The sequence below is a fragment of the Chroicocephalus ridibundus genome, chromosome 4 (assembly GCF_963924245.1).
Source record: "Chroicocephalus ridibundus chromosome 4, bChrRid1.1, whole genome shotgun sequence".
NCBI lineage: Eukaryota > Metazoa > Chordata > Aves > Charadriiformes > Laridae > Chroicocephalus > Chroicocephalus ridibundus.
In genome coordinates, this window is record NC_086287.1 from 30372307 (window position 1) to 30396243 (window position 23937).

A 23937-nucleotide genomic window follows, 5' to 3' on the forward strand; every position below is an offset into this window, starting at 1 on the left:
CTTATATATTAACTTATTATTTATATTAGCTCAATATCCTGTACGGATTCTGTACAAAGCCAGGAAAAACTGTAACCATTTTAAATCTGAAGTATTAAAATGGTTATAAAGTTGGCCACCTCCATCTGTCTGTCCTAACCTCCCAGTTGAGTCAGAGACAGATATACATCATTAGTTTCCTTTTATAGTTTATAATCATTCAGGATTGGGCAAATACAACCATTTCCAAACTCCATTATAAAAATTATTCCAGGAGACTGATCCTGTGAGGACACCTAGTGAGCAATTCCATATAAAAGCAAAATAGTAATTATTCCTACAACATACACTATGAACAAACATTTTCATCAAATCTTTCCTCGCAGACAAATATTATTACTGTTTGTATTACAGCAGCTTCTAAAGCCAGGCAGTAGTTGCAACAGGCTCCCTGTATGCTTTTTCTACAAGCATACAGAAAAAAGAAATCTGTGTCCCAAAAGTTTACACTCTAAGGGAAAATTAGCTCACATATTTTCACAAGCACTTGTACAGTCTCTAGTAACATAACTTTTAGAGCCTGTTTTAAATATTTATCCTGATATTATTCCTGTGACTACCACGGGGCCGTGACTGAAGGCTTTTGCTGGAGCAGGAGCCTTCTGGAGGGGCTCTCCAGAGAGGGAGCCTTCAGCAATGGCTCTCCTTCCCCAAGACAGCTATTCCGTGCTCTCCTCCATTGGATGCAGTGAGACGGCTTCCAACCAGGTGCATCTGGCACTGGAAGCACTGCACGGAGATACTCTGGACTGGCAGGGAAAACACCTGAGATGCAGGAGAATGGATAAGGAGCGTGTGGCAAGTATTTCACACAGACTGCGCAAGACTTGACAAGTCTTTATTTACAGAGGGAAAGAAAATGACACTGAGACACAGAGCTTAATCCAGTAACCCTCTGGATTCAGTTAAGAACAAGACATGGTATAAAGGCAGACTTTCTCTCCCTTGTTTTCTCATTTTTTTTCCCAGGCAGCGTGATTCTCCAGGTCACTGCCATACTTTAATCTGCACAAAGTATTTGACTGGGATTGCCATCACTGTTTTGTTTATTAGACTGAAAAAAAAGGGGCAGAAACAAAACTCTCAAAGTTTACCGAGTTTTGATACATCATTCTGGTGTTTGACCCTCTCTAGCCACAAGATATGCAAGCTTTGCATCAGAAGAGCAGCAATAATCAACAAATGATCAGCTGCAGAGTACCTTAGCTACAAAATATGCCATAAGGTCTTAATGCAATTTTAAAGGACAGAAATATTTCAAAGGAAGTGTGTTACATTGTGTCTATTTGTAACATCTTAAAATTTAGATTTGGAAGAATACCACGTTCAGCCTCCAAAGACAAAATTTCATTTTGTACAGTACATAAATCACATGTTTGTTTAATTGTGTATACTACTGCGCTTCCCTAAGGTTGTTTTTGTTCTCTGCAAAGGCAGTAACTCTCTCATTGAAAGACTGCACAGAAGAGATTCTGAGAGTCTTCTAAATTAGTAACGCCCCAAACACTGTTTGTGGCAGAATTATTAATTTATAATGCCTCCAATTTCCATCGAATTAGTGCACTAGCCAATTTCTCCAAATCCTTGCTAATATTTAAGACGTTGCAAGGTAATGCAACAAGCTTAATGAAAAACAGAAATTAGCTACAGAAGGAATTTTTGCTACATCTGGTGGCATGAGCGTAGGGAATCCAAAATACCTGAAAATCCTGTGAAAGGAAGAGCACAAGTAGATAAATGTTTAGGTAAATTCATTAATTCTGACCCGTGCTAAGGTTTGGCATGCCTGCCCTTTTTGGGTCATCCAGACAGTCTTACACTTCCAAGAAAATTCCAGTCTAGAAATGGTAGCTCTGTCATTACATTGAAAAACACCCTCTTACGTTAGTGGAACTAGTGGAGAACAAAGGAGTTAGTTTGATGTATTTGCAAAAGCTAATTAGGTATCGTTAGAGAAATATCTTTCTTAATCTTTTGTGAAAGCCATTCACAGAATAAACGTACCATGTGTATGTGCAAATAAGCGGGATTTAAGAATGGGTATGGAAATTCTGAAAACATACATTATTTTTTTCCTAGCATATAAGCATTGAATATTAAAGAGTACTTACTGAAAGGATTGTCTGAAAATATTTTTACAAACTTCAGGAAAAGAAACTTGACGCTGATTTATTTTATGCAATTATGTTAAACATCTGAAAGACAATTGCCATGTTATGTTATTTGATGAGTTATTCTGTTAAGAGCAACCTAAAATAAGCTTATTATCTGGTATTGTTTCTGCTCTGAGACTTTTTAAAGTTATTCATGGACATTCATAGTTACTTGAAAAAATTAACGCTTGGGAAATGAAAACATTTATAAAAATTGTTGCAGAGGTACTTTTGGCGTGAATCTTCATGCCAGTAGTTATGAACAGTCGGAACCACCCAGAAATGGTAATATCATAAATCTACAATGAAATGAAAAACGAATATTAGAAAGAATGTCAGAGAAAAATTTAAATAATTCTGATATCAACTCCAACATCCAGTGCCTGCACGCAGTTTACTAAAGGAAGAAAAATCCCTGTTGATCACCAAAGCATCGTTGATTCTGCCCCTCACAAACTCCATAGCACCTAAACGGGACCTGACATTTAAACAGCTATCTAGGGCAAAAGCTACTCACTCATCAAAATTAATGCCTCCTAAATGGCTTTGAAAAACTCACCCTTGACAATCATTATACAGAATGCATAACATCCATAGAGCTGCACATAAAAATGGTAATGCCTTATTTTGTTCTAAGGGAAAGGTTAGAACATGACCTCTCGTTTTACATAACATCATTTACAAAACTGTTATTTGATTAGAAGACTACTTAACATCATCTGTGTCTAATTTAGTGTGTTTTAAATTTCCCAGAACAATAAATATGAAGATCAAATAAACTGAATAATCAAGGAGTGCTTTCTGTCAGAACAGCCAAGCCACCCTTACTGCCCCAGCCGATGTAGCTCAGGCTCTCATTTTTCTTATTGTTTCTGATTTCATAGCACGGCCAGACATTCTCACCCAGACCCAGCCAACCTGGATTAAACCACTCCCGCCCTCTATAACATATGTCCTCAGCTCTGTTTGAAAAGGGGACGTGGTGTGCCACCCTTAGCTGTGCAAGTCAGAGTGGTATAGCTGAAATGACTATGTTTACCTGAAGTAATGGAGAAAGTGCCCTACTAGCAAAGCTATGAAACCTTCCAATGCACCGCACAGGGTGAGGAGGGATGGTATCATTTTTAAGCAGCATGCCACCTTGGAAATGAAGCAGTTAGTGAGTGGAGCTTAACTCAGGCACACTGTTTTGCAAACACACCTTTGCTGCTTCCACAGTAGACTCAGATCCCTTTGCACGAGGCAAAACCAGCGGGGACCCAAGGCACCTTATGCAGACTTCTGCACCCCATTCTTACCACCAAAAGTGCCGGGGAGCACAGTGAGCGGAGGCTCTGCATGGGGTGACTGAGGTCAGCTGGGATTTCTAATGTCAGCCATGCCATCTCTCAGGTGGTGGTTTCAAAAGCCTCCCTGAAGCCTGTTTCTTCAACTTCCTCCCTCGCAACTGCGGGTCCAAGAGTTGACTAAAGCAGGTGCAGTCACACAACAGTGCAAAGATCCAGCTCATGTTCGTCGCTTCATCTCCCTGCACACTTCTCTTCGAGAGCTTGAAGGAGCAGAGAAAAAGGAGATACTTGATATGGCTGTACAGGAGCAAGCCTGCATCTAGCACAGCTTATGTTGCGCTGGATCCGAACCAAGCTGTTGGGACACCACCTTTGTAGGAGGGTTTATTTGCTTGACTCAAGGGTGGGCCTGAGTCGGCCGTTTGTGTTTGCTCCAGTAACACTCCTAAGTAAATCCACACCTGGAACTTTTTATGAGAACTTTTATATTCATGCTCTGTCTGCATCAAACTACTCACTTCTGTATGGCCATTTTTACACATCTGACATCCTACTTCCATTTTGTTTGCTATTTCCCCGGTTCTCCCTACAGCTGAAACACCTGAGTATTCACCGTCACAGTACTATAGACAAATGACTCCCTTTTACAGCAACCATACGCACACCTTAATGCCAAACATCAGAAGGGGAAGAATAAAGCCACAATCCTTCCCTTTGTTGTTTCCAAAGCCGAATGCATTACCTCCTCATTAGGAATCATACTAAATTATGGCATAAAAAGATGGGATGCAAACACCGGCCTTCAGTGCAACCTACATGTGTGCAATGACATTGGTGGTTTTTTGCAGTTGCCATTTATGAATGTATTGATCTTAGACCTTCATTAATTTCCATGAAAATATCTTGCATTCAAGAAATGAAAGCTACATAAAGGCTTTAATTTGCTCAGTGCCAATGAACTTTATCAAATCATAATACCAACTGCAACTGAAGAAATGCATGCAAAATTCAATTACCAGGGAAAATAATCATGCTAGATTCCAAAGATGTTTTATTTGCTAATGCCCATAAATAAAAATATTTTCATCAACATAAAAAACCAATGGGTTTATCCCAACTCAATTGGTGTGTTTTTATACCCCCATAGATATTTCCCCCATGAAGTGAGATTCTTACTGTTTTATTTGTTCTTGTCACTATATCTTTTTTTTTTTTCAGATAAATTCAATTAGGAATTCTTTTCCTACTCATTATAGTTAATTTGCTTTGTTAGCTTAGAATTTCAGCTCATGCTTGAATCTGAAGAGAACCATCTGGATCAGACGCCTGGAGAACTGAAGCATAAGGATGAAAGGGGAAAAAGGAAGGAACTTTCTCAAACTTCAGGCAGTGTTTTGCTTTAATTTCTCTCTTTCACCACAGCTATGTTCTGTTGCAGTAAAACGAAATACTCACAGGAAAACAGAAATGCTAAAGTAATTTACTTCTAAAAATTACTAATAGTTTCTAGATACAACTCCAAGCACAACACACACGCACACAAACATATTCAGAATACCAAGCCAGGAAAACTAAAGCATTCATCACTTACTGGCAATACGGCACAAGAAAAATCACAAGTTTGAGTAAAATTTTCAAAAGAGAGTAGTCCCACATTGACTGACAGGGGAATTGGACTTTTTCTTTTTACAGAGAATAAAATTAATCTGAAAGCTTTCTACAGTTCCGAGAGCCAACGGGATACTTAAACACCCTTGAGAAGTGGTATTCCAAATGAAATTTTGTTTTCAATGGACTAAGATTTTATATTAAAGTAATTAAAATGTTATTACCTCATTTAAACTCCTTTCAACTTTTTGAATAAAGTAAAACACAACTTCTCAAAACAGAAAAGAGCTGTTTCAAAGCAAAGTCAAAGTATTCTGTTCTGTAAACATCAAAATAGAATGCAAATGAATTGTTTTATTTTGCTGGGCTTTTGTCTAAACAAGAATTCACTGACATGGGCATACTTCCACAAAATGTCTGGGTTTAACAAAAGCAACATTTTGGACAGAAAAACCTTCTGTCCGAAAATTTCTGATTAACACTGATCATATTGTCTTTAAATGAAATAAATTAGCAAGCAGCTACATCCCAGATTTTCAGATTTATGTAGACACCTAAATACACAGATAGGCCCCCACTGGAATATTTTAAAGTACATAAATGTGTACATTGCTTTTGGAAATGAGAATTAGCCTTCTAATCCTTTCAGATACTTTTGAGAAATTAATTTAAATCTGAATCTGCTATCACATTTTGAACTATCCTTGTTTCCTTCTTTCTCAGAGAATATGCAGAAAATTCTCACTTTAAGCTCAACAGTTTAATTTCTTAATTATATTTTGTTTAAAGAAAAATTGTTTTGGGAAATCTTGGCAACTATTTCCCAGAACAGAAGGTAGGAAAGCTTCACCATTCATGTTGGACTGTGTTTTGTCATTCCTACTTGACAACACAGAGTCACATCAGTAGCTGGACTAATGGATCATTAGGGAAGGATTGGGATATCAGCACAGTTGGCTCTGCTCTGCTCTTGGCTGCCTTGTTTGTTCTAAACAAGTAATCCATCTGTTGTTATTTTCCCAAACTTAGAGGAGGGACTAATAGCCAGAGCTAGAGAGCTGCAGTTGCCACAAACCCCCTGGCTGGACTAAGCTGGCTGCTCTACATGGCATCCCAATTCCTGGCAACTGACAGAAAATACGGCCAACGTTTCTAAAATAGCCATCCTCTCTTCATCTGTCTAGGTCTAGCTTTCATTTCTGCAATATTCCAGACCACCTCAATACTTTTGAATGCAGCGAGAGTATGTTATTCTACACTTTGCTGTAGTATAACCAATACCAGAGAAATCGAAACAAAACAAAAAAGCAGAGGAAAGAGACAGAGGGTGTGTATATAACTATTATAGCCAAGTTTCGGGAAGAGATAGCCACCTGCATCTGGACAGACCTGATTTACCTCACTGACCTGTATATCTTAGTACATAAATCAGCCATATTGATCGTGTCTTTTTTTCATTCTGCTAGTCTACCCAGCTCCACCATTCAGAGTTTCCAATCTTGTTTTGGACAGTCAAACCTGTACACCTGATGTTGCAACCCAACATTTATGCACACAGCCTGCACAGTCTCACCAGAGACATGTTATCACCTCTTCAAGACAGCAAGATATTTATGCTCTTTCATTTGCATTCACTTGCCTTTCTCAAAATAAGAGTTATATGGTCACAAGCAACTGGAACAAATCTTGAGTTGGGTCTGTGCCTCCCTTCTATCTGGGGGAGAACCTCTGAGCTGCCACGTGGAGGATGCCGTGCCAGAAATGCTTTCGTTCACCAAGCTGGTGGCTTAAGAGCATCTCTGCACGTGGTCCAGGAATGGACAGATGTTCTCCCCGAACACGCTCTGAAGTGCTTCACAGAGAAGGGCTGCTAAGAGAAGTACTAAGGGTTCAAGGTTTCAAGTGCTGAAATAGTGCCTGACTGCAGTTCCTTTATGAATGCAACTACATGGGTATGGCTCAACATTGTAGATGTTCACACTCCCAAATCACAGAGAGAAAAAACAGAGTTTGCAGTTTGTCAGACAAAGATGGTAAGGTACAACTTAGGTGTTACAAGCCATCAATACCACAGTAACCACTAGGAGGAAGGAAGTGGCACAGTGTCATTGGGATCTCAGCAGTGCTGCAGACCACAGCCTTATCTATGACACTGCAACCACCTCCAGCCCTGCCTTAGCACAGTAGCTACACCAAAAGTTGCAGTTCTTGTAGGCCTTCAGAAGACAGTTACCTGCAACATCTACAACATCTGCTGCAAAGGATAACCTCCTCTTAGGGGGCTGTTAGGTCTCCTTTTCACCGATCCAGCCCTTTTACGCAAACCTCTGCAAAGCCATGGGACCAAGAACCCCATCCTGAGTTGGAGACCAACAGCTGAAAAAAGTTGACTGTGTAAATACAGCGTAGTCATACCCACATTGCTTGGATTTATATCTCCAATCCTCTGTCTCCTGCCCTTTTCTTATATAGATGTGCCATTTACTTTTTTTTAAATACATGCACCATAAGTTTCACATTTACATTTCAAAATCTGCCAGACTATTTGCAGTGTCCCTTGATACAGAAATAAACACTGTAATACTTAATGAGATTAGGGGAGTCAGCAAGTCTTCAATATTGCTGGAAAATAAAATGTACTTTTTCCCTGCGAGCTCATGAAAACAACCAGCAGAGAAGGATGGAGTATTAGATAATGCTATTATTAGAAAACAAGGCTAATGGTTCTTGTACTAATTAGCTCCCTATTGAGATTACCTTATCACATTTGTTCTTCTTGATACACAGTTTATTTACAAAAGAGCTAGTCTTCAGTGATACAGGTTTTCTTTCTTTACTTCATAGCTTCTGAATAGCTTTAATTAGAATTAAAGTACTATTTGGAAAGCCTCTAGCTAAAGAATTTTCAATTTTCTGAGATAACTGGTTATTTAAAGACTAGTGTATGGATTTCTCATTAAATCGAGTTTATAGCTGAAAACTGCACGGACACCAAGCTTGTCAGAGTTAGCAGCATGTTAACTAGGGCTAGGCAATAGGTTTAAAAAGCACAAATAAGATACCATTTGTGTTTTTTAAGTACAAATGGTTTCTTTATACTTTTGAACTCTGTCCTAATGGAGACTTGTTATGAAGATTATGCAGAACATGAAGATTATACAGAACAACACCTCCTACAGCTGTAGTTAATATTACACATTTGCTGCCATAATTCCATAAAATAAGAACACGAAGTCATGGAAGAGTGTATTCTGAGTTTCATTTTTGCAAACAAGAAATTGAAATTTATCTCACAATGAGCAAGCCAATCAGTAAAGGCAATGTTCAATAGATAAAGCAGATGTTAGAAGAATTTCTCATCAAGATTTATGAGTTAAAAAATGAGTTACAGCGTCTGGGAAAATGCAACCAAATGAGCTACGCTAAACATGTCTACTGTTTTCTATATGGATTTTAAAAGAAACAGCATCAACCTAAAAGATAATTTTTTAAAAGCTTTATCACTTATCGTATTACTGGTTTATCCAGTTAGGATGGAGGAAGACCATACCAAAAGGATCAGTGACTAGAGACAGGGATGAGGAATGCATCTGTTTCTGCCGTTCAGTAATGTTCCCCTTCTAACCAAGCCGCTCTTACGGCTGCTTGCATCAGGTGGACCCCAGGGCCAGCTGGGGGCAGTAAGACCTGGAGGTGCCATCAAGGCCCTGACAATAGGAGCTCAAGGGACAGCTGGTCTGGAGCGACCATGGTCCAGCCTGGCACAGCTCTTGGGCCATTCCCCTCGCCTTTAGGCATGGTGGGAGGGAAAAAGGAACCTACATGCCAGGTACGAGAGTATTCACATGCATCATTTTGGGAATAAATATCTCCTTGTACTGGGAACAGGCAAAAAGGCTCATCCCTACCTAGAGAGCTTTTCCCTGCAGAAGATAGTATAACAGTGTGAGCAGGACACAGCTGCAGGGCACACCACATCCATGAGAGGTGGGAGAGGGAAGGGCCTCCTACCTGGATGCAGCTGCGGTCGGAAGCAGGCACGCTTGCAGGAGGGGCATACCATGGTGGTTTAGGATGTCTTGTTCTCCGCCAGCTCCATGAAGATGATGCATGTGTTATCCTCCTCCTGAAGCACCTCCATGGTCTCCTCCCTTGACCTGGGGGCCTTCCTCCTCATAGCAGCCACACTGTGGACTGGTGCAAACAGCTCCTCTGCCAATCCTGGGGGAAAAGCAGGAGCAGGGGGTGGCTCCAGCACCTCTTGAGGAGCCTGGGAAAGTCTCCTCGAGGGACTCCCCAGGGCTGCGATAAGCAGGAGATGGGGCTGGCTGGGGAAGGGTGTCCCTGGGCGTCACAAGTCAAAGTGCCTCTGCACAGCCCTTGAGGCTTTGCCATCACAGCCAGTGCCCATCCACCCTACCACACATCCCACTCCTGCCGAAATGCCCTCACTGGGCCAACTCTAGCCCCACACTGGCCCAAGGCAAGGCTCCCTCCAGTGCCCCCAGCCTGCATGGCTCCCACTCTCTCCCTGTCCTCATCTTCCCCTGCCCTCCCCAGTCTCCTTGCCCTCACCAAGCTCTGGGCAGCACCTGGGTGAGCCGGAGGAGGTTGAACAGGGAGCAGGGGCTCATTCTGCTCCATCCCCAAGGGCTTTTCCTGGCATTCAAGCTTGTCCCAGGACAGCCCACGAGCAAACTGATGTGCCAGAGCCCAGCAGAATTAGCCCAAGCCCTGTTCCCCACCCAGGTGCCACACGCAGCCACTCGGGCACCAGCAATCTGCTCTGCCTTTGTCATCTGCAGGCTGCAGCTCCCAGGACATCAGCTCTCACCTCTGACTCAGACCATGCAGCCTCCTGGGAGCCAACATTACCAGGACATGTGCCAGGGCTGGGCAGCAGCATCATTGTCAGAGGTCTTCGTAGCCAGCTGTATGGGTTGTGACTCCCAGAGTCCTTTGCTGAGATGAATGGGCCTGGGCAGAGCATCCTCCTTCTCCTCTTGGAGGAGCCCTTGGTCAGAGCCATCACATCTGGGGCATCCCTCCTCCCCTGGAAGCTCAGTGTTCTCCTAGGAGAGCTCTGCCCCTCCCCTCAACACCCTGCCTCCACCTCTTTGCAACGCTTTCAGAGACCTGGGCAGACCCTGCCCAGGCATTCAACTTCACCAAGCATGTGGGCAATTGCTCTTTTGGAAACTTACCCTCCTCCTCCCACTGCTCCCTGCCTCCCCAGTACAGGCACCAGCTGGCATCACAGCCTGGATGTATGTTTGCTGCAGTGCTTTCTCCTCCTCCCAAGATGGCTTCCTGCAAGAGAAGGAAGGAAAAGATAAGAGCCTCTCCGAGCCGTGCCCTTGCTCAGCAAACACTCCTCCTGGAGCTGGGACAGGGTTTGTGGCGCTGCTGCAAGCAGGTCTCCTCCTCTCCTCCAGGCAGTCCCTCTCCTTAGGGACAGCCTGGCTGCAGGGACCATGGTCCCTTGAGCCATTCCCCTCTCTTTTAGGTGTGGTGAGAGAAAAGAAAGGAACCAATGTGTCAAGTACAAGGACCCCCATGTGTATCATCTCAGGAAGAAACGTCTCATGGCCTTTGCAGCGGGGACAAGTAAAAAGGTTCATCCCCACCTGAAGAACTTAAAGTATCTCTCCAACATCCATAGCCACCTGATGTTTTTGGAGAAGAGGGACAACTGAGAGGAGCAGAACCCCGCTCTGCCGTGCCCTTGAGACACATTTTCCTTCCCTTTGTACCAGACGTTTCTGTTCAAAAATAGGACAGTCAATGTCATCTAATAGAGGTGAACCTCTGTAGATGGAGAGCTCGTCTACACCACACAGGTCTACTTGGGGAAGTTACTCTCAAGTAAAACATCACACGAGTCTGCAGTGCATTTTTTTGTTTCATGTTACGTCCCCGTGAGAACAGCCCTAGTAAATAGTACGCTGAAGAGACCACTAAAGGAAGTTGCACATACTACTTGAAAAAAACACTTCTTGGCAAAGTTATTCATATGTTATAAATTTACATCTTAGGAATGGTAAATAAGCTCTTTGTCACACTGCATCACTGTCAAACAGAACAGGAAAAGCTGATAAATAACACCATCTTTTCCAATAACAGGTCAGTCACAGTAGTCCGGTGTTCATAAGCATGGGAAAAAGCAATGGCAAGGGAGCGAGCATTTGTCGTTCTTCTGTAGCCTTGACTCAAAACCAAGCTCCTTTCATTGAATTTAATGAATTCTGAATTAGGATTTTAATGACCATTACATGCATATATACATGTAGTCACTAAAAAAATAGAAGACTGCAATTCAATTAAGAGTCTCAACAGCAGTGAAAGCGGGCTTGCAGCTCTGACAATGCCCGATGCCTGCTTTCCTTTTACAGAGCTGACAAAGACCTGCTCTGGAAGGTCACAACCTCTGTGTGCTACTCTGTGCTTGGGGTCTGTTTGGTTTTTTTCCCTCAGAGAGAAAGCACTTTGCCTTTTTCACTCTCTGCAAACAAAGCATTGTGTCCACTTTGAGAACGGAGCCAAAAAAAAAAAGCCAGAGAGAAGGAATGTTTCATGGAGCGAGGTGTGGCCACTTTTTAGCTTTTCTTTTTGAATTCCAACAGATAGCAGTGATAAGCCTTTTCCTTTTGCAACAAAAAGAATTTACTGACCCTGCAGAGTGAATAAAAAGAAACATGCTGTAAAATATAACTGCTGGGAGCAGTTAGAAGGTTCCACACTGTTTGCCTTCCTTTTCTGAATGCCTCATTTTGTAGAAAAGTACCTCAAAACCAGGAGAGAAAAAAATCAGGACAGGAAAAGAACTGCTATTCAGGGTTTGTGCTACTTATTACTTGTATTATTGCGTGTGTGTATACATATATACAGGAGTGTGCTTGTGCACATGTTCATATACACGTATGTTTACATGACAATATTACAGTTTTCTGTTCCAGAAGTGCTTGTGAGGTATGATAATCTCACTTAGCATTAAGAATTGTGTATAGCATATCAAGAAGGAAGCGAGAGAACAATACTGTTAATTAAACCAGAGGCATTAGAAAACAGCAGATACCGTAATACCTCCTCTCAACAGTTATCAGAGCCAGAGGCTGCTGCTGTAGCCTTGGAATTTGTTAGGAGTAGAGCTGTTCCACTCAAGATTGCAGACTGCCATCTTCTGGTGGTCTTACTTAAAGCCACACTCAGCAAGAGAGTCGTCTTTTGAATAAGCTTACTTAAAACATCACCTTTATTCACATTGACTCTTTCAGAGCATGTTTTGCAAACACCTTTATTCTTGTTGCAAAATGGCTCAGGTTGCATCCATATTGCTTTTCAAGGTTTTGTCCATTGCCAACTTAAATCCAAATTCAATTTGTGTCCACACGAGCCCATGCTCAAGCACTGGCTTGAGGCTTGGGTTGGACTGGGATGGAAGACATAAGAGGTAACTTGAGCCAATATTCTTTCTACCTTCAGCAGAGTAGATGACCCAGGTATACCATGGCTCACCAAAGGGCTCACCATACCAGCCTAGACCATCTGGTGTTCCATCAGCCCTTGTGGCAATGGGATGCAGACTGCGTTACAAAAAGAAGGCAGTCACTGTCCCATAGTAAGAAACATCTTCTGTGTTGAGTCACAGGCAGCCTTTGCTCAGTAATGTCTATATGCACTGTCCTGCATCCCGCTCCTCGCAGTGTGCTCATACAAAGTTCAGGCATGTTTAAGGTTGAGCTGGAACTTGGTTTTGGCTCAGCCTTATAAAATGCAGTAAAGGTGTAGCATACACATAAATAATGTGAAAAAAAAAGGCATATGTCTCATTGAAATTAGAAGAACATTACCCACAGTTTTCTTATTTCCACCCACAGTCTTCTTATTTCCTTCCACTAGGGTGTATTGATTTTGTTTTAACTTCTTGAAAATGACAAATCTGCTATCATTTGTCACAGTCTTCAAAACAAAATATGTTTCTGAGACATGTTTCTTAAGGAAAAAACTGTTGAGATAAAAATAATACAGAAACTAAAATTTGATTCATCTCCTTAACCACACAAAAAGAAAATTCACTTTCAACATGCACACCTCCAAAGGCAAGACTAAAACCTGATTGCTTGGCTCTAAAACTACTCTCTAGTGAGAATCCCGTAGTAGCAGCCATAAGATTGTCCTTCTCTATGCAATAGAGTTGCCAGTCTTCCCCCACCTAAATGAACAAAGCCAGCAGTACATTATAATGTACCGCATTCTTTCAGGCCAAAGAAAAGTAAACTGAAAACACTACAAGCTCAGATACAGTGACAGACCACTTGCGTTCATTACATTTTGAGAAAGAGGTTTCCCAAACTATCTTTTAAAACTTCCAGGTTTTCTTCTAAGGAGTAGCATCTTTCCTGCAAGGCTTGTTTTCTACTATAGCAGTGCAGCGCTTGGTTCACTTTCATGCATATTCCACTTTCATTGGTACGGCGATCTTGTACAGCAATCTTGTCAATCACTATCTCAGCCACACAGTCACCAGCTACAAATTTATATTCTGAATTGCCTGCATTTCTGGTATATGTGGCCAGTTGGGAAGGACTTGTATTTTTTGTCAGATACCCTGTCCCAAAGCTCTGCTTCTCAATAAAAAACAACCCCACCCATACACCCAAACTACCTGGAATTCAGAAGAACGGCTGACGCTGGAGTTCAGCCTAGAACACAACTTCTTCATTTGCTTTTGTTCTGTTGTATTTACTGACACTGAAGTTTTCGGTCTGTGACTTTGATGTCAACTTTATTATTGTCCTTCTCTGTAAACTACAAACAGCTATGTACATCTTGCTTACACTAACTCTAAGGTGAACGTAAATATTTTCCAGCAATGACTTTAAAAGTAAATTTTAACTACTTATTTTACAAAGGTGGATATCTTCAAGACATGGGAAAAATCGCTGGCATTTGTCATTTACAATTTGTGAAATAGCAAACTGCAAAATTTGAGTTCCTTAGTTTTCTGTCAGTGGCTACCCACCTCACTGCCACTGGTTCTCAGGTTCTCTCTCAAACTGGATTATTAAACTAGAGATATACTACTGATATGCAGATGTATTTGAGACTTGAATGGTAAATAAATTAGATTTAGTCTGATAAAAACTAAGGCAAAACTTTAGGTAAAGGTCTGCTGCAAAACAACTACAAAAATCGAAACAACTTCCCCAAACTTATAAATAAACCAGTTTGTTTATAAACCGCTTTCTTTCAAAAACTACCGCTTTCCTTTGCTTTTCAATGGAGGTAACAAAAGATCTGCTTCATCATCGCTTTGGTGGTGTACCCATCCAAAAAGTCTAAATTATAAAATATTGAAAGAAAATGCTTTAATGTTCAGTTGATAGACATATGTATGTAACTTACTATTCTGTGAAAGATTATTCATAACTTCCTGTTCCTTTATTGGGCTTCACACAGCAGTATTTGCTTTGGCCCTTTTTTAATAACAAGTCAGCTACTGCATTCTCTATTAATCAAACGATATTACCTGTTTCCCCGTAATGCATATACTATCAGTATTTTGAAGAGGGAGGAAAAACCTGAATGCAACTGAGGTTCCTTAGTAACTCTTTTTGTAACTGTGGTCTATCGAAAGGATTTTCTACAAAAAGAGAATGAAAGGAAATAAATGCAGTAAAAATAAAGCTCAGATTATCAGATTTTAAATCAAAATAGAACTAATACCATCACACAGCAAGGGACAAGAGCTTCTCTTAAACTGCATTTAGGAAGCGAAATCACTTTGATAATCCCCAGTATGAAAATTTACTGGATCTATTATTAGCAATGGAAGTAACCTCAGAGTGTAACACCTGTCCCATACTGGTTTGGGCAAAATTCAGAATGCCACAAATCTATCATAGTCCCTCCCAACAGGGAAGTTCAAATGCTGCTGTTCAGCCTGCAAAATACAATTGCAATTTATTAGTGGAATGGTGATTCTTAGAGTCACTAATGACTCTAGTAATTTAATTTTTTTTTAAAAAGACATGAAAGAAGTGCTATTATAGAAAATATTTCCAGATACTTTTAAAAACCTTTAGAAAATATAAAATCTCTTTTAGGTCAGAAAGGAAATTTAGAAGAGAGATTTGAAGAAAAAAAGGAGCTGATAATCTATTTTTCAAAGAATGCAGTAAGTTTTGATCATGCAACTTGACATTTTCATGTTCTATTGTGTAAATAAATTCTCCATCCACTTCCCATTTTCTTTAAAAAGCATCTAACATGGTCCCTGAATTGTGAATGAGAGCAATGCTAAATGATGAAATTGGAAATACAATGGGACACCAGCCATTTCTGAAGGATTGTGTAATAGATAAAAAGCTCCAAAAATTTAACTCCACTCAGTCAACCATAGAATTAATAAATATTCAGTTTTTAAGGATTAAAAAAATAGATCTACACCATCCAGAATAAAAAAAAATTACAAGCAGAAGACAGTTTACAATATTATTTAAGTCAAGTCACTCTTCAATAGTTAATAATAACTAATTGCATCTGGTTTCAGTTTTTAAATGTGAAGATAAAAATCTTTTAAGTGTCCATTCCTGTTTGATGTTCAAGAGAGGTTAAACTAAAGAAAATCTACAGTGAACATCACAAGGAAAGGATCCAAGGGAAAGGTTTGACCTCTCTTCATTCTGATTTAAGTTTGATGATGCACTGTACATGATGAGGATACCACTATCTCACAACCCATCAGCAGGTAATTCATAAAGAGGTCAAAGAAAGGAAAAGGCCATAGGATCATGCATAATTTAGCAATTTCATCAATAAAAAATTCTTCAGATAATAATAAAGAGCACTGAAAGAGGTATGTGGAGAAGGAGAAAGGGAACAAAAATACCCCCAACACCATCTTGCAAGCAAACTTCGACTTTGAGTGCATGCAGGAAAGTAGGCAAATAATTCCCCAATTTGCATCAACAATCATGATTATCATGCAAGGAAGTACAGACACACATATATTTATACTTTGTACATTACACTTGATCCACTTGGGTTGGTGATGATACTGCAAAAATAAATAAGGTAAATAAATAAGAAAAAAGAACAAGGGAAAAAGAAGTAAATAATTATTCAGTCACCTTGGACTTCACAAACTTAGTTTTAATAACAGAACAGTCAATATTAAAGGCACAAAAGCAAAACCTCTGAAGAGTAAAACTCTTTACAGAAACATGTAGCTACAATGGTTTAATCAGACCTGACATAGTTATTCTGATTCTTGAATTCTATAATGGTTACAAAGAATCTCTCCCTATTGTGTGTTGCAGTCTACCATTTTTTTTTTTTGTAGTGTGGTAAAACTAATACTTCTAAAAGCTATTACTATTTCAAATTACTGGAGAAGAGAAAAGCAGATATTGGTTTTTGATCATCCCATGGTCACATATTTTAATTTCATTTTAAGAAAAACTTAAATAGATCATAGATAAAACTTAAATAGATATCTATTCTAGTAAGTAATGCTCTAATGTATAATACTAGAAATATTAACGTGCAACCTCCTACAACGTCTAGAAATATTCTAATTTATTGCTTATATCTATAAACATTCATTTTTAAACATCAGAGACACTAATCATGAATAAACAAAAATTAAATCCAGAAACTTTTGAACCTGTTTTAACTTTTAGACATGTTAACTATGAGGCATCCAGTCAACCTCACCACCACAGATCTTGCAAGTGCAAAGTCTCATCACTCTTGATATTAAACAAGATAACAAGATAGTCAAGGAGAGTAGGGATGGAGTCAAATTCTTTACTGAGTTAACTGCTCGTAGCTGAGATAGTCTGAATTTCCTTTCCACAGTAATTTTTTTTCCACCCAAATATCATAAAAATGACAAGCATAGGAATTTTTACAATGTAATGTAATACTACAAATGCAAAAATTTATGATACCAAAACAAAGCTAAAAGTCCAGTCACTGTCTATCAGATTGGCTAAACATACACTGCATTCTTAAATAACTTTTGTTAGTTTTTCACAATCAAGCTAATTACATTATTTAGGAGAATAAAATGTGTGTAGAATATATAAAAAAGAAAAATTATAAATTTGTCTTGCATGTTGGACTTTTTTGATTATAGGTCTGGGAAATCTGTAAATAGAACCCAAGTGGTATGAGAACTGGTATCTTTTCATATGGAATCAACATGTTCTTGAATGCTGATTGCTTGTTTGTAGTCTTCTACAGCTTTTTTGTTGAAACCCAATTTAGCACGAATATCAGCTCTAAATTTATACATCAAGGCATCATTAGGCTGAATGGACAATGCTGTAAAAATAAGAAATAGAATGTTAGGCAATTTTTTTGTTTGTTTGCTTTTTAACATCACATAATTATGAATAAAAGCATCATCCAAAAATTTTTGTCAGTGCTCAAATTCTTCTCCAGACATGCTTTCACAAGAGAAAACATATTACATACATTAATTTTACATCAAAAAGTAGGCAACTTTGTTATGTTATTTATACTTGAGATTTTTTTGCTATTTTTGTTGCTATTTATAAATCCCACTTTAATTTTGCACTGACAGCAGAAACCATGCTTTCCTAAGAAACAGAAGCAAAATCTTTGAGAAGAAAACTACCACCATCCAACTTCTGGAACATGGCAATGAACCCAATATTTTATTCAGTTTCCCCATCGTACAAATAGGATTTAGGTACTTGTTGGAAAGCTTAATCTGCTGTTTTAAAATTCTCCTTTAAAGAGAAAATTTTTTAAAAATCAATCTGGTCTAGTCAATCTTCACTATCTAACACTATGAAAACATTAGTCATGAAAGTCATGAAGTAAAAACACTATTTTGACAAATTCCACCGTAAAAGTAAACTAATTTCTAAAAAAACCCCAACCAACCAAACAAAAAAACTAAAGAGAGTTATCCTTTCAGGAAGATCATTACCTGTGCAATCAAGTGTTGTCAAATCGAAGTGACATTACTAAATTTCATTTCAATAACATTAATACAAACTAAACATAGCTTTAGATATGGGAAGAATTTTGCCTGCGTATCCAGCCAGAGCTGCTGAACGTTAGTAGCAATGACAAAAGCAGCAATGGAGTAATATAGCTCAGCTGCTTTGAAACTGACCAAAGATCAAAATCAAGATAAAAGTTTGATTCAGTTCCTCTTCTCTATGAACCATGTCTATTCCCAAAAGAAAAGCTTATGGAAACCAAATGCTGTTTTCAAAACTTGTCCTACAAAGAGCATGTTCATTAAATTCATGTCTATATATCAAATAAGCTACCCGAATGGTGTTTTCTAGACACATAGATATCTCAACACATATACACACACACAAACACTCTCAAAATTTTTTTCAGACTTCATAAGTATAGTATTTTCCCATAACTTCTTGCCACAATTTCATTTAGAATGGGGCTCTGTTCAGCTGCTAATGACATGCAATATATGAAAGTTTATCTTTTAATTTACATATTTTCTCAATTTTGAAAATGGAAAAAAACAATTAATTAGCATTATTACTTTAACTTCTTGTTTTTAATCACATAATATCTGATAAAATTAGGTAGAAAATATACTAGCAAAAATACACACATCCTTTCTGAATCATTAAATAAAGCCAAGCAATTTGTTATAGTTGTTAGTATGCTACCAAACAGAAACATGACAGGTAAATAAAGATTACCTGTTGAAATGTCTTTCTCAGCTAGTTCATATTGCTTCAATCCATTATAGAAGTTTGCCCTGTTAAAATACACTGCTGCAGAGAATGGACAGAGACAAACTGCCCTCTCAAAGTCTTCTTTTGCTTCTTCAATATTATTTAGTAATGTATTTGTAATAGCACGATTCATAACAGCTGATTCATTTCTTGGGTCAAGTTGTAATACCTTGGAATAATAGCAATAGGCCTACAAAACACACGAATTGGAGACAAAGTACACTGTTTTGAGGAAATGGCTTATGTACAACTTGTAAATTCCAGTTTCTTTCTTTAAGCTATTAGTATTCTTAAGTCTTTACTCCTTCTGTTTAGAGTTCTTTGGGCACAGAAGAGAGACATAGCACCAGCACGTTTATCCACAAATAGGTCCACCACCACCCAGTCAGATTTTTGAAAAATAACAGCTGTTTATGCTAAATTGTAATTACAGCAGAAGTAGTAAGCTACAAACTAAGGCCAATTTGAATTAACATAGAAAATACTTTATAATGCAACACCTATTCTTGAACTTCTGTCTTCATAGCTAGGCAGCCTCTGTGAGATAGTAAGGAGTTACAGAAACACAGTAAAGAGGAAGAACAGCCTATGCAAGAGGAGTCATGGAATAATGACACCAGATGTATAAGAAAACAGATTACAAGATCACAGAAGAAGCCACATACAGGGAACTGACCTTGGACTCCTAAAGAATTTCTGATCCAAGTCTAACTTACGTTCGAGAGCAAGAAGGAATCTAACTCGGAGCACATACTGTGCTATATGAAGTACAATCTAGGTTTAAAATCATATGCCAAGGCTGTAATATACATGATGAATTCCTTAACAAGTGAAATGCAAGCTGAAGTGTTTACAGATGCAACTCTAGGAGAGAATTAATTCAAGTAGGTGAAATGTGCTGAAGCATCCATGCTGGTTCTAGGCTTCCACAGCTGTCGGACCACAAAGCTCCAATCAAATAAAAGCCTGAGTCTATGCCTAGGAAATGCGACTGGAAGACCAAAGGAAAAAATCATTGCAGGGGCCTCCTCACATGGAGAAAAATAAATTGTCCTTGCCTTCAAGCAGATTTCAAATTCTCTTAACAAGAGGAATTTCAGTATGCAACTCTTCTGTATTTCAAGATACCCACCATATTTAAGCAGAATTAGGTGATTTAAAACTTCAAAGTTACTGTGGTAACTGACCGATCTGACTTCTTGATTGAAGTTAATCAACAGGAGATTCTTTTCATTCTCCTTGTCATGGTGCTATAGCGAATCTGGGCAAGTTATTTAATATATGGGAGTTAGGCTGGGGGGGATGTTACTGAACATTAGTGGGATTTTGGTATCTCAATTATTAACAAATTTTTGTGATGTGTATCCTAGCTGTCATGAATCTTAGTTCACTCATATCAACGATAAAATACATAGTAGTAGGGCAATTATTTATTGTTAATTACTGCAGATTAATTCATCTCCTGGTAGAGGACTATGAAATTCAATATAAGAAAGCTTCATGTCAATTACACTTAAAAACAGCTTCATACCAACAGTATATTGAAGGAAAAAATTTCTGAAGACAGTATAAAGGCAAATTGTAGACTTACCTGTGAAAACTGTCGATTATGGAAGTAGATATTTGCTACATTGAAATAGGCTAACGCATAGTTTGGGTCAACAGAAATTGCTTGTTGATAGTCCTTCATGGCACAGGGTAGATACCCCATTAACTGATTGATGACACCCCGATTTGTTAGCAGCGGGGCAGTGGTAGCGAGCTGAAAGGAAAATGTAGATGCATTCTTACTCAGGGAAAATTTACACTTCTATAGTAATTAATTCTGATTTTCAAAGATACATTTACTTTCCAAAAAAAAATTGAATTGGATTACCAAACTGGCAACTATTAATGTACAGTATTGTCTGGCTTCATAGCAACAGGTTGATTTTATTAAAATCACTTTAAGCTAACATCTACCTTTAGTGCGGCATTTGCATCTTGAAACGCAGCAAAAGTTTCACCCACTTGAAGACAGACTGAAGCTCTTCCATCGTATGCAGCATGGCATTTTGGGTCAATGCAAATGGCAACTGTAAATTGGCTCCATGCCTTATGAAGCTTTCCAAGGGCCTAAAAATGAATTGCAGTATGTCTACAATAAGAAAAATAAGAAATGACAAACATACTAATGGTCCCACTTAAAAAATTACAGCAGAGAATGGAAGCATGCTTGTATTTACAAACGCAGTTAACTAAATTACAGAAAAAATGAATTCAAGTATCTTGTTAATTATGCAACACTCATTGTCCTTGGAACTATGCAATGTATCTGTCACAGCTGTTTTATCTGCGAGTATTACCTTTTCTACATCATAGAAGGATAGAATGGTTAAGTTTGGAAGGGATCTCTGGAGACCGTCTAGGCCAACCCACTACTCAAAGAAGGGTCAGCTGGAGCAGGTTGCCCAGGACCATGTAGAGTCAGGACCAAGGATGAAGACTCCACAATCTCTCTGTAAAATCTGTTCCAGTGTTTGATCATTGTCACAGTAAAAAAAAAAAAAAAAAAAAAAAATCTGATGTTTAAATGGAATTTCCTGTATTTCAATCTTTGTCCATTGCTACCTGTCCTGTCACTGTGCACCATTAAGAAGAGCCTGGCTCCACTTTATTTATACTCCTGCATCAGATATTTATCTATATCCCTATCTATAAGATTCCCCCTTTAGCCTTCATCTCTCTTTCCCTTCTCTTTATACGACAGATGCTTCAAGCCCTTAATCATCTCAGTGGCCCTTCGCTGGATGACTGCCAGTATGTTCATGTTTCTCTTGTACTGGAGTGCCCAGAACTGGACACAGTACTACAGATGTGGCCTCACCAGTACTGAATAGAGGAGAAGGATCATCTTCCTTGACCTTCTGGCAGTGTTGCAGCTAACATAGCCCTGCGTATCATTGGCCTTTACTGCAAGGGCACAGCACTGACAATTTCAGCTTGTCCATCATGATCCCCAAGTCCTTTTCTGCAAAGCTGCTTTTGAGACAGTCAGCTCCCAGCTTGTAGTGGTGCATCAGATTATTCCTCCTCAGATGCAGAACTCCTCCCTTTCCTTTGTTGTACTTCATGAGGTTCCTGCCTGCCATTTCTCCAGACTGTCCAGTCCACCATCCCTCTAAATGGCGGTAAAACCATTTGGTGTATCAGCCACTCCTCCCAATTTTGTATCATTTGCAAACTTGCTGAAGGTGCACTCTACTCCATCATCCAGGTCATTAATTAAAGTGTTAAACAGTATTGGACCCATTACTGACCCCTAAGGGTACTTCACTTGTGACTGGCCTCCAGCTAGACTTTATGGCACTAATAATGACCCTTTGAGCCTGACAGTTCATCCAGTTTTCATTTCACTGTGCACTTATTTAGACCGTACTTCACCAGGTTTTCTAAAAAGACCTTATGAAAGACTACTGAAAGCTTTGCTAAAGTGGAGCTAAACAACATTCACTGCTCCCCTCTCATCTGCCAAGTTAGTCACCTCATCATATAAGGCTATCAGGTTGATTAGCATAATTTCTCCTTCATAAACGCACATTTCTCATGAAAATCACAGTCACCTTCTTGTCCTTCATGTGTTTAAAAATAATTTCCAGAATTATTTGCTTCACCATCCTTCCCAGGACAGAAGTGAGGACAGAAGTGAGGCTGACCTGCCTGTAGTTCCCCAGATCCTACTTCTTGCCACTCTTGAAGATAGGAGTGACGTTTACTTTCTTCCAGTCTTCAAGAACCTCTACCAATTACTTACAATCTTTCACAGATAATTGAGAGTGACCTCACAGTGACGTTGGGTGGCTCCTCAGAACTTGTCGGTGTATTCCATTAGGTCCCATGGACTTGTGTGTGTCCATTTTGCTTAAATGTTCTGTAACCTAATCCTCCTCCACCAAGAGTAAGTCTTCCTTGCTCTGGACTTTTCCATTGGTCATAGGGACTTGGGATTTCTGAAAGCCAGTCTTACCAGTAAAGACCAAGGTGAAGAAAGCATTGAGTACCTCTTCATGTCCTTTGTCACTGCATCCCCAGTCACGTTCAGCAGCAGGCCCATATTTTCCCAAATTTTCCTTTTGCTACTGATGTACTTGTAGAAGCCTTTCTTGTTGACCTTCATACCCCTCACCAGATTCAACTCTTCATGGGCTCATGACTTGTGACTTAAGTACTGGACTTCACATGGCAATAAAATTAAACCACTAGGTAGTTCAGCAAAAGTACCTCCCCTGGATGGTCAGATGCAACTCTAGTATACCGTACCTTGTGAAGGACTTAGCACAGTCAAGGAAGTGCTTAATTCTGGGCAAGTAGATAAACATTTTACCTAATATACGTATTAATTAAGCAAAGGTGGAAGGCGAATAATCTAGTTCCCCACATCAAAATACTTCTCCATATGTGGCTATGTTTAAGTCCCAAATAAGAGAAGGCATCTAGTGAGATTTAGGCCTCTCAGAAATTAAGCACCTGCCACTATGTGAACTTTCTGGGTTGCCTCCTGCACCTAAGATATCTTACTCCTACCTACTCACCAATGTATTCACTCCAGGTTTTTCTCTCACACAGTACTTCCCAAAGCACTGTGAAAGCGTTAGTTAGAATTTAAGTGAATTGGCAAAGCTGTAAAAGGAAATTTGCATGACACCTATGCAAGACAACGTGGCACAGGCTACTAACATTAGTCCCTCGTTTACGCTGGCAAAAAATAATTCACAACAAGATTCATGACAATTCAAGATACTTCAGACAAGTGGATATAATAAAGGACAGTAACTAAACAACAGAAATCAGACACAGATAGAAACTTTCAAGTCATATCATATATCGCTTTGCTAATATAGAAATTCGTTTTCTATGTAGGTAAGTAGTTTTCAGAGATCATTATACATATGGCCTTTAGCAAGGGATTTTAGCAGATTTGCTAACAGTGTAGTTTCAACAATTACAACATACAAGACTTTGTTTTACACTGATTTGTCAACACTTTGGCTGTTTTTTACTTCAGTAAACAGCTCATTACCACAAAATGTGCCAGTTCTTAATGTTGGCTTATCAGAG

General features: G+C 39.2%; 1 protein-coding gene across 1 annotated transcript in view; it reads right to left on the reverse strand.

Annotated features, from left to right (window-relative positions):
• Window positions 1–17272: 17272 nt before the first annotated feature.
• TTC6 (tetratricopeptide repeat domain 6) overlaps window positions 17273–23937 on the reverse strand; it is a 61831-nt gene continuing 55166 nt past the window's right edge. Inside the window, exons 28-31 of the mRNA XM_063331793.1 lie at window positions 20803–20955; window positions 20432–20602; window positions 18805–19030; window positions 17273–17419 (exon numbers count right to left, since the gene is read on the reverse strand). Coding sequence (XP_063187863.1) covers window positions 17283–17419; window positions 18805–19030; window positions 20432–20602; window positions 20803–20955 — 687 coding nt within the window. The 3' untranslated portion in view covers window positions 17273–17282. The remainder of the gene's footprint in view (window positions 17420–18804; window positions 19031–20431; window positions 20603–20802; window positions 20956–23937) is intronic.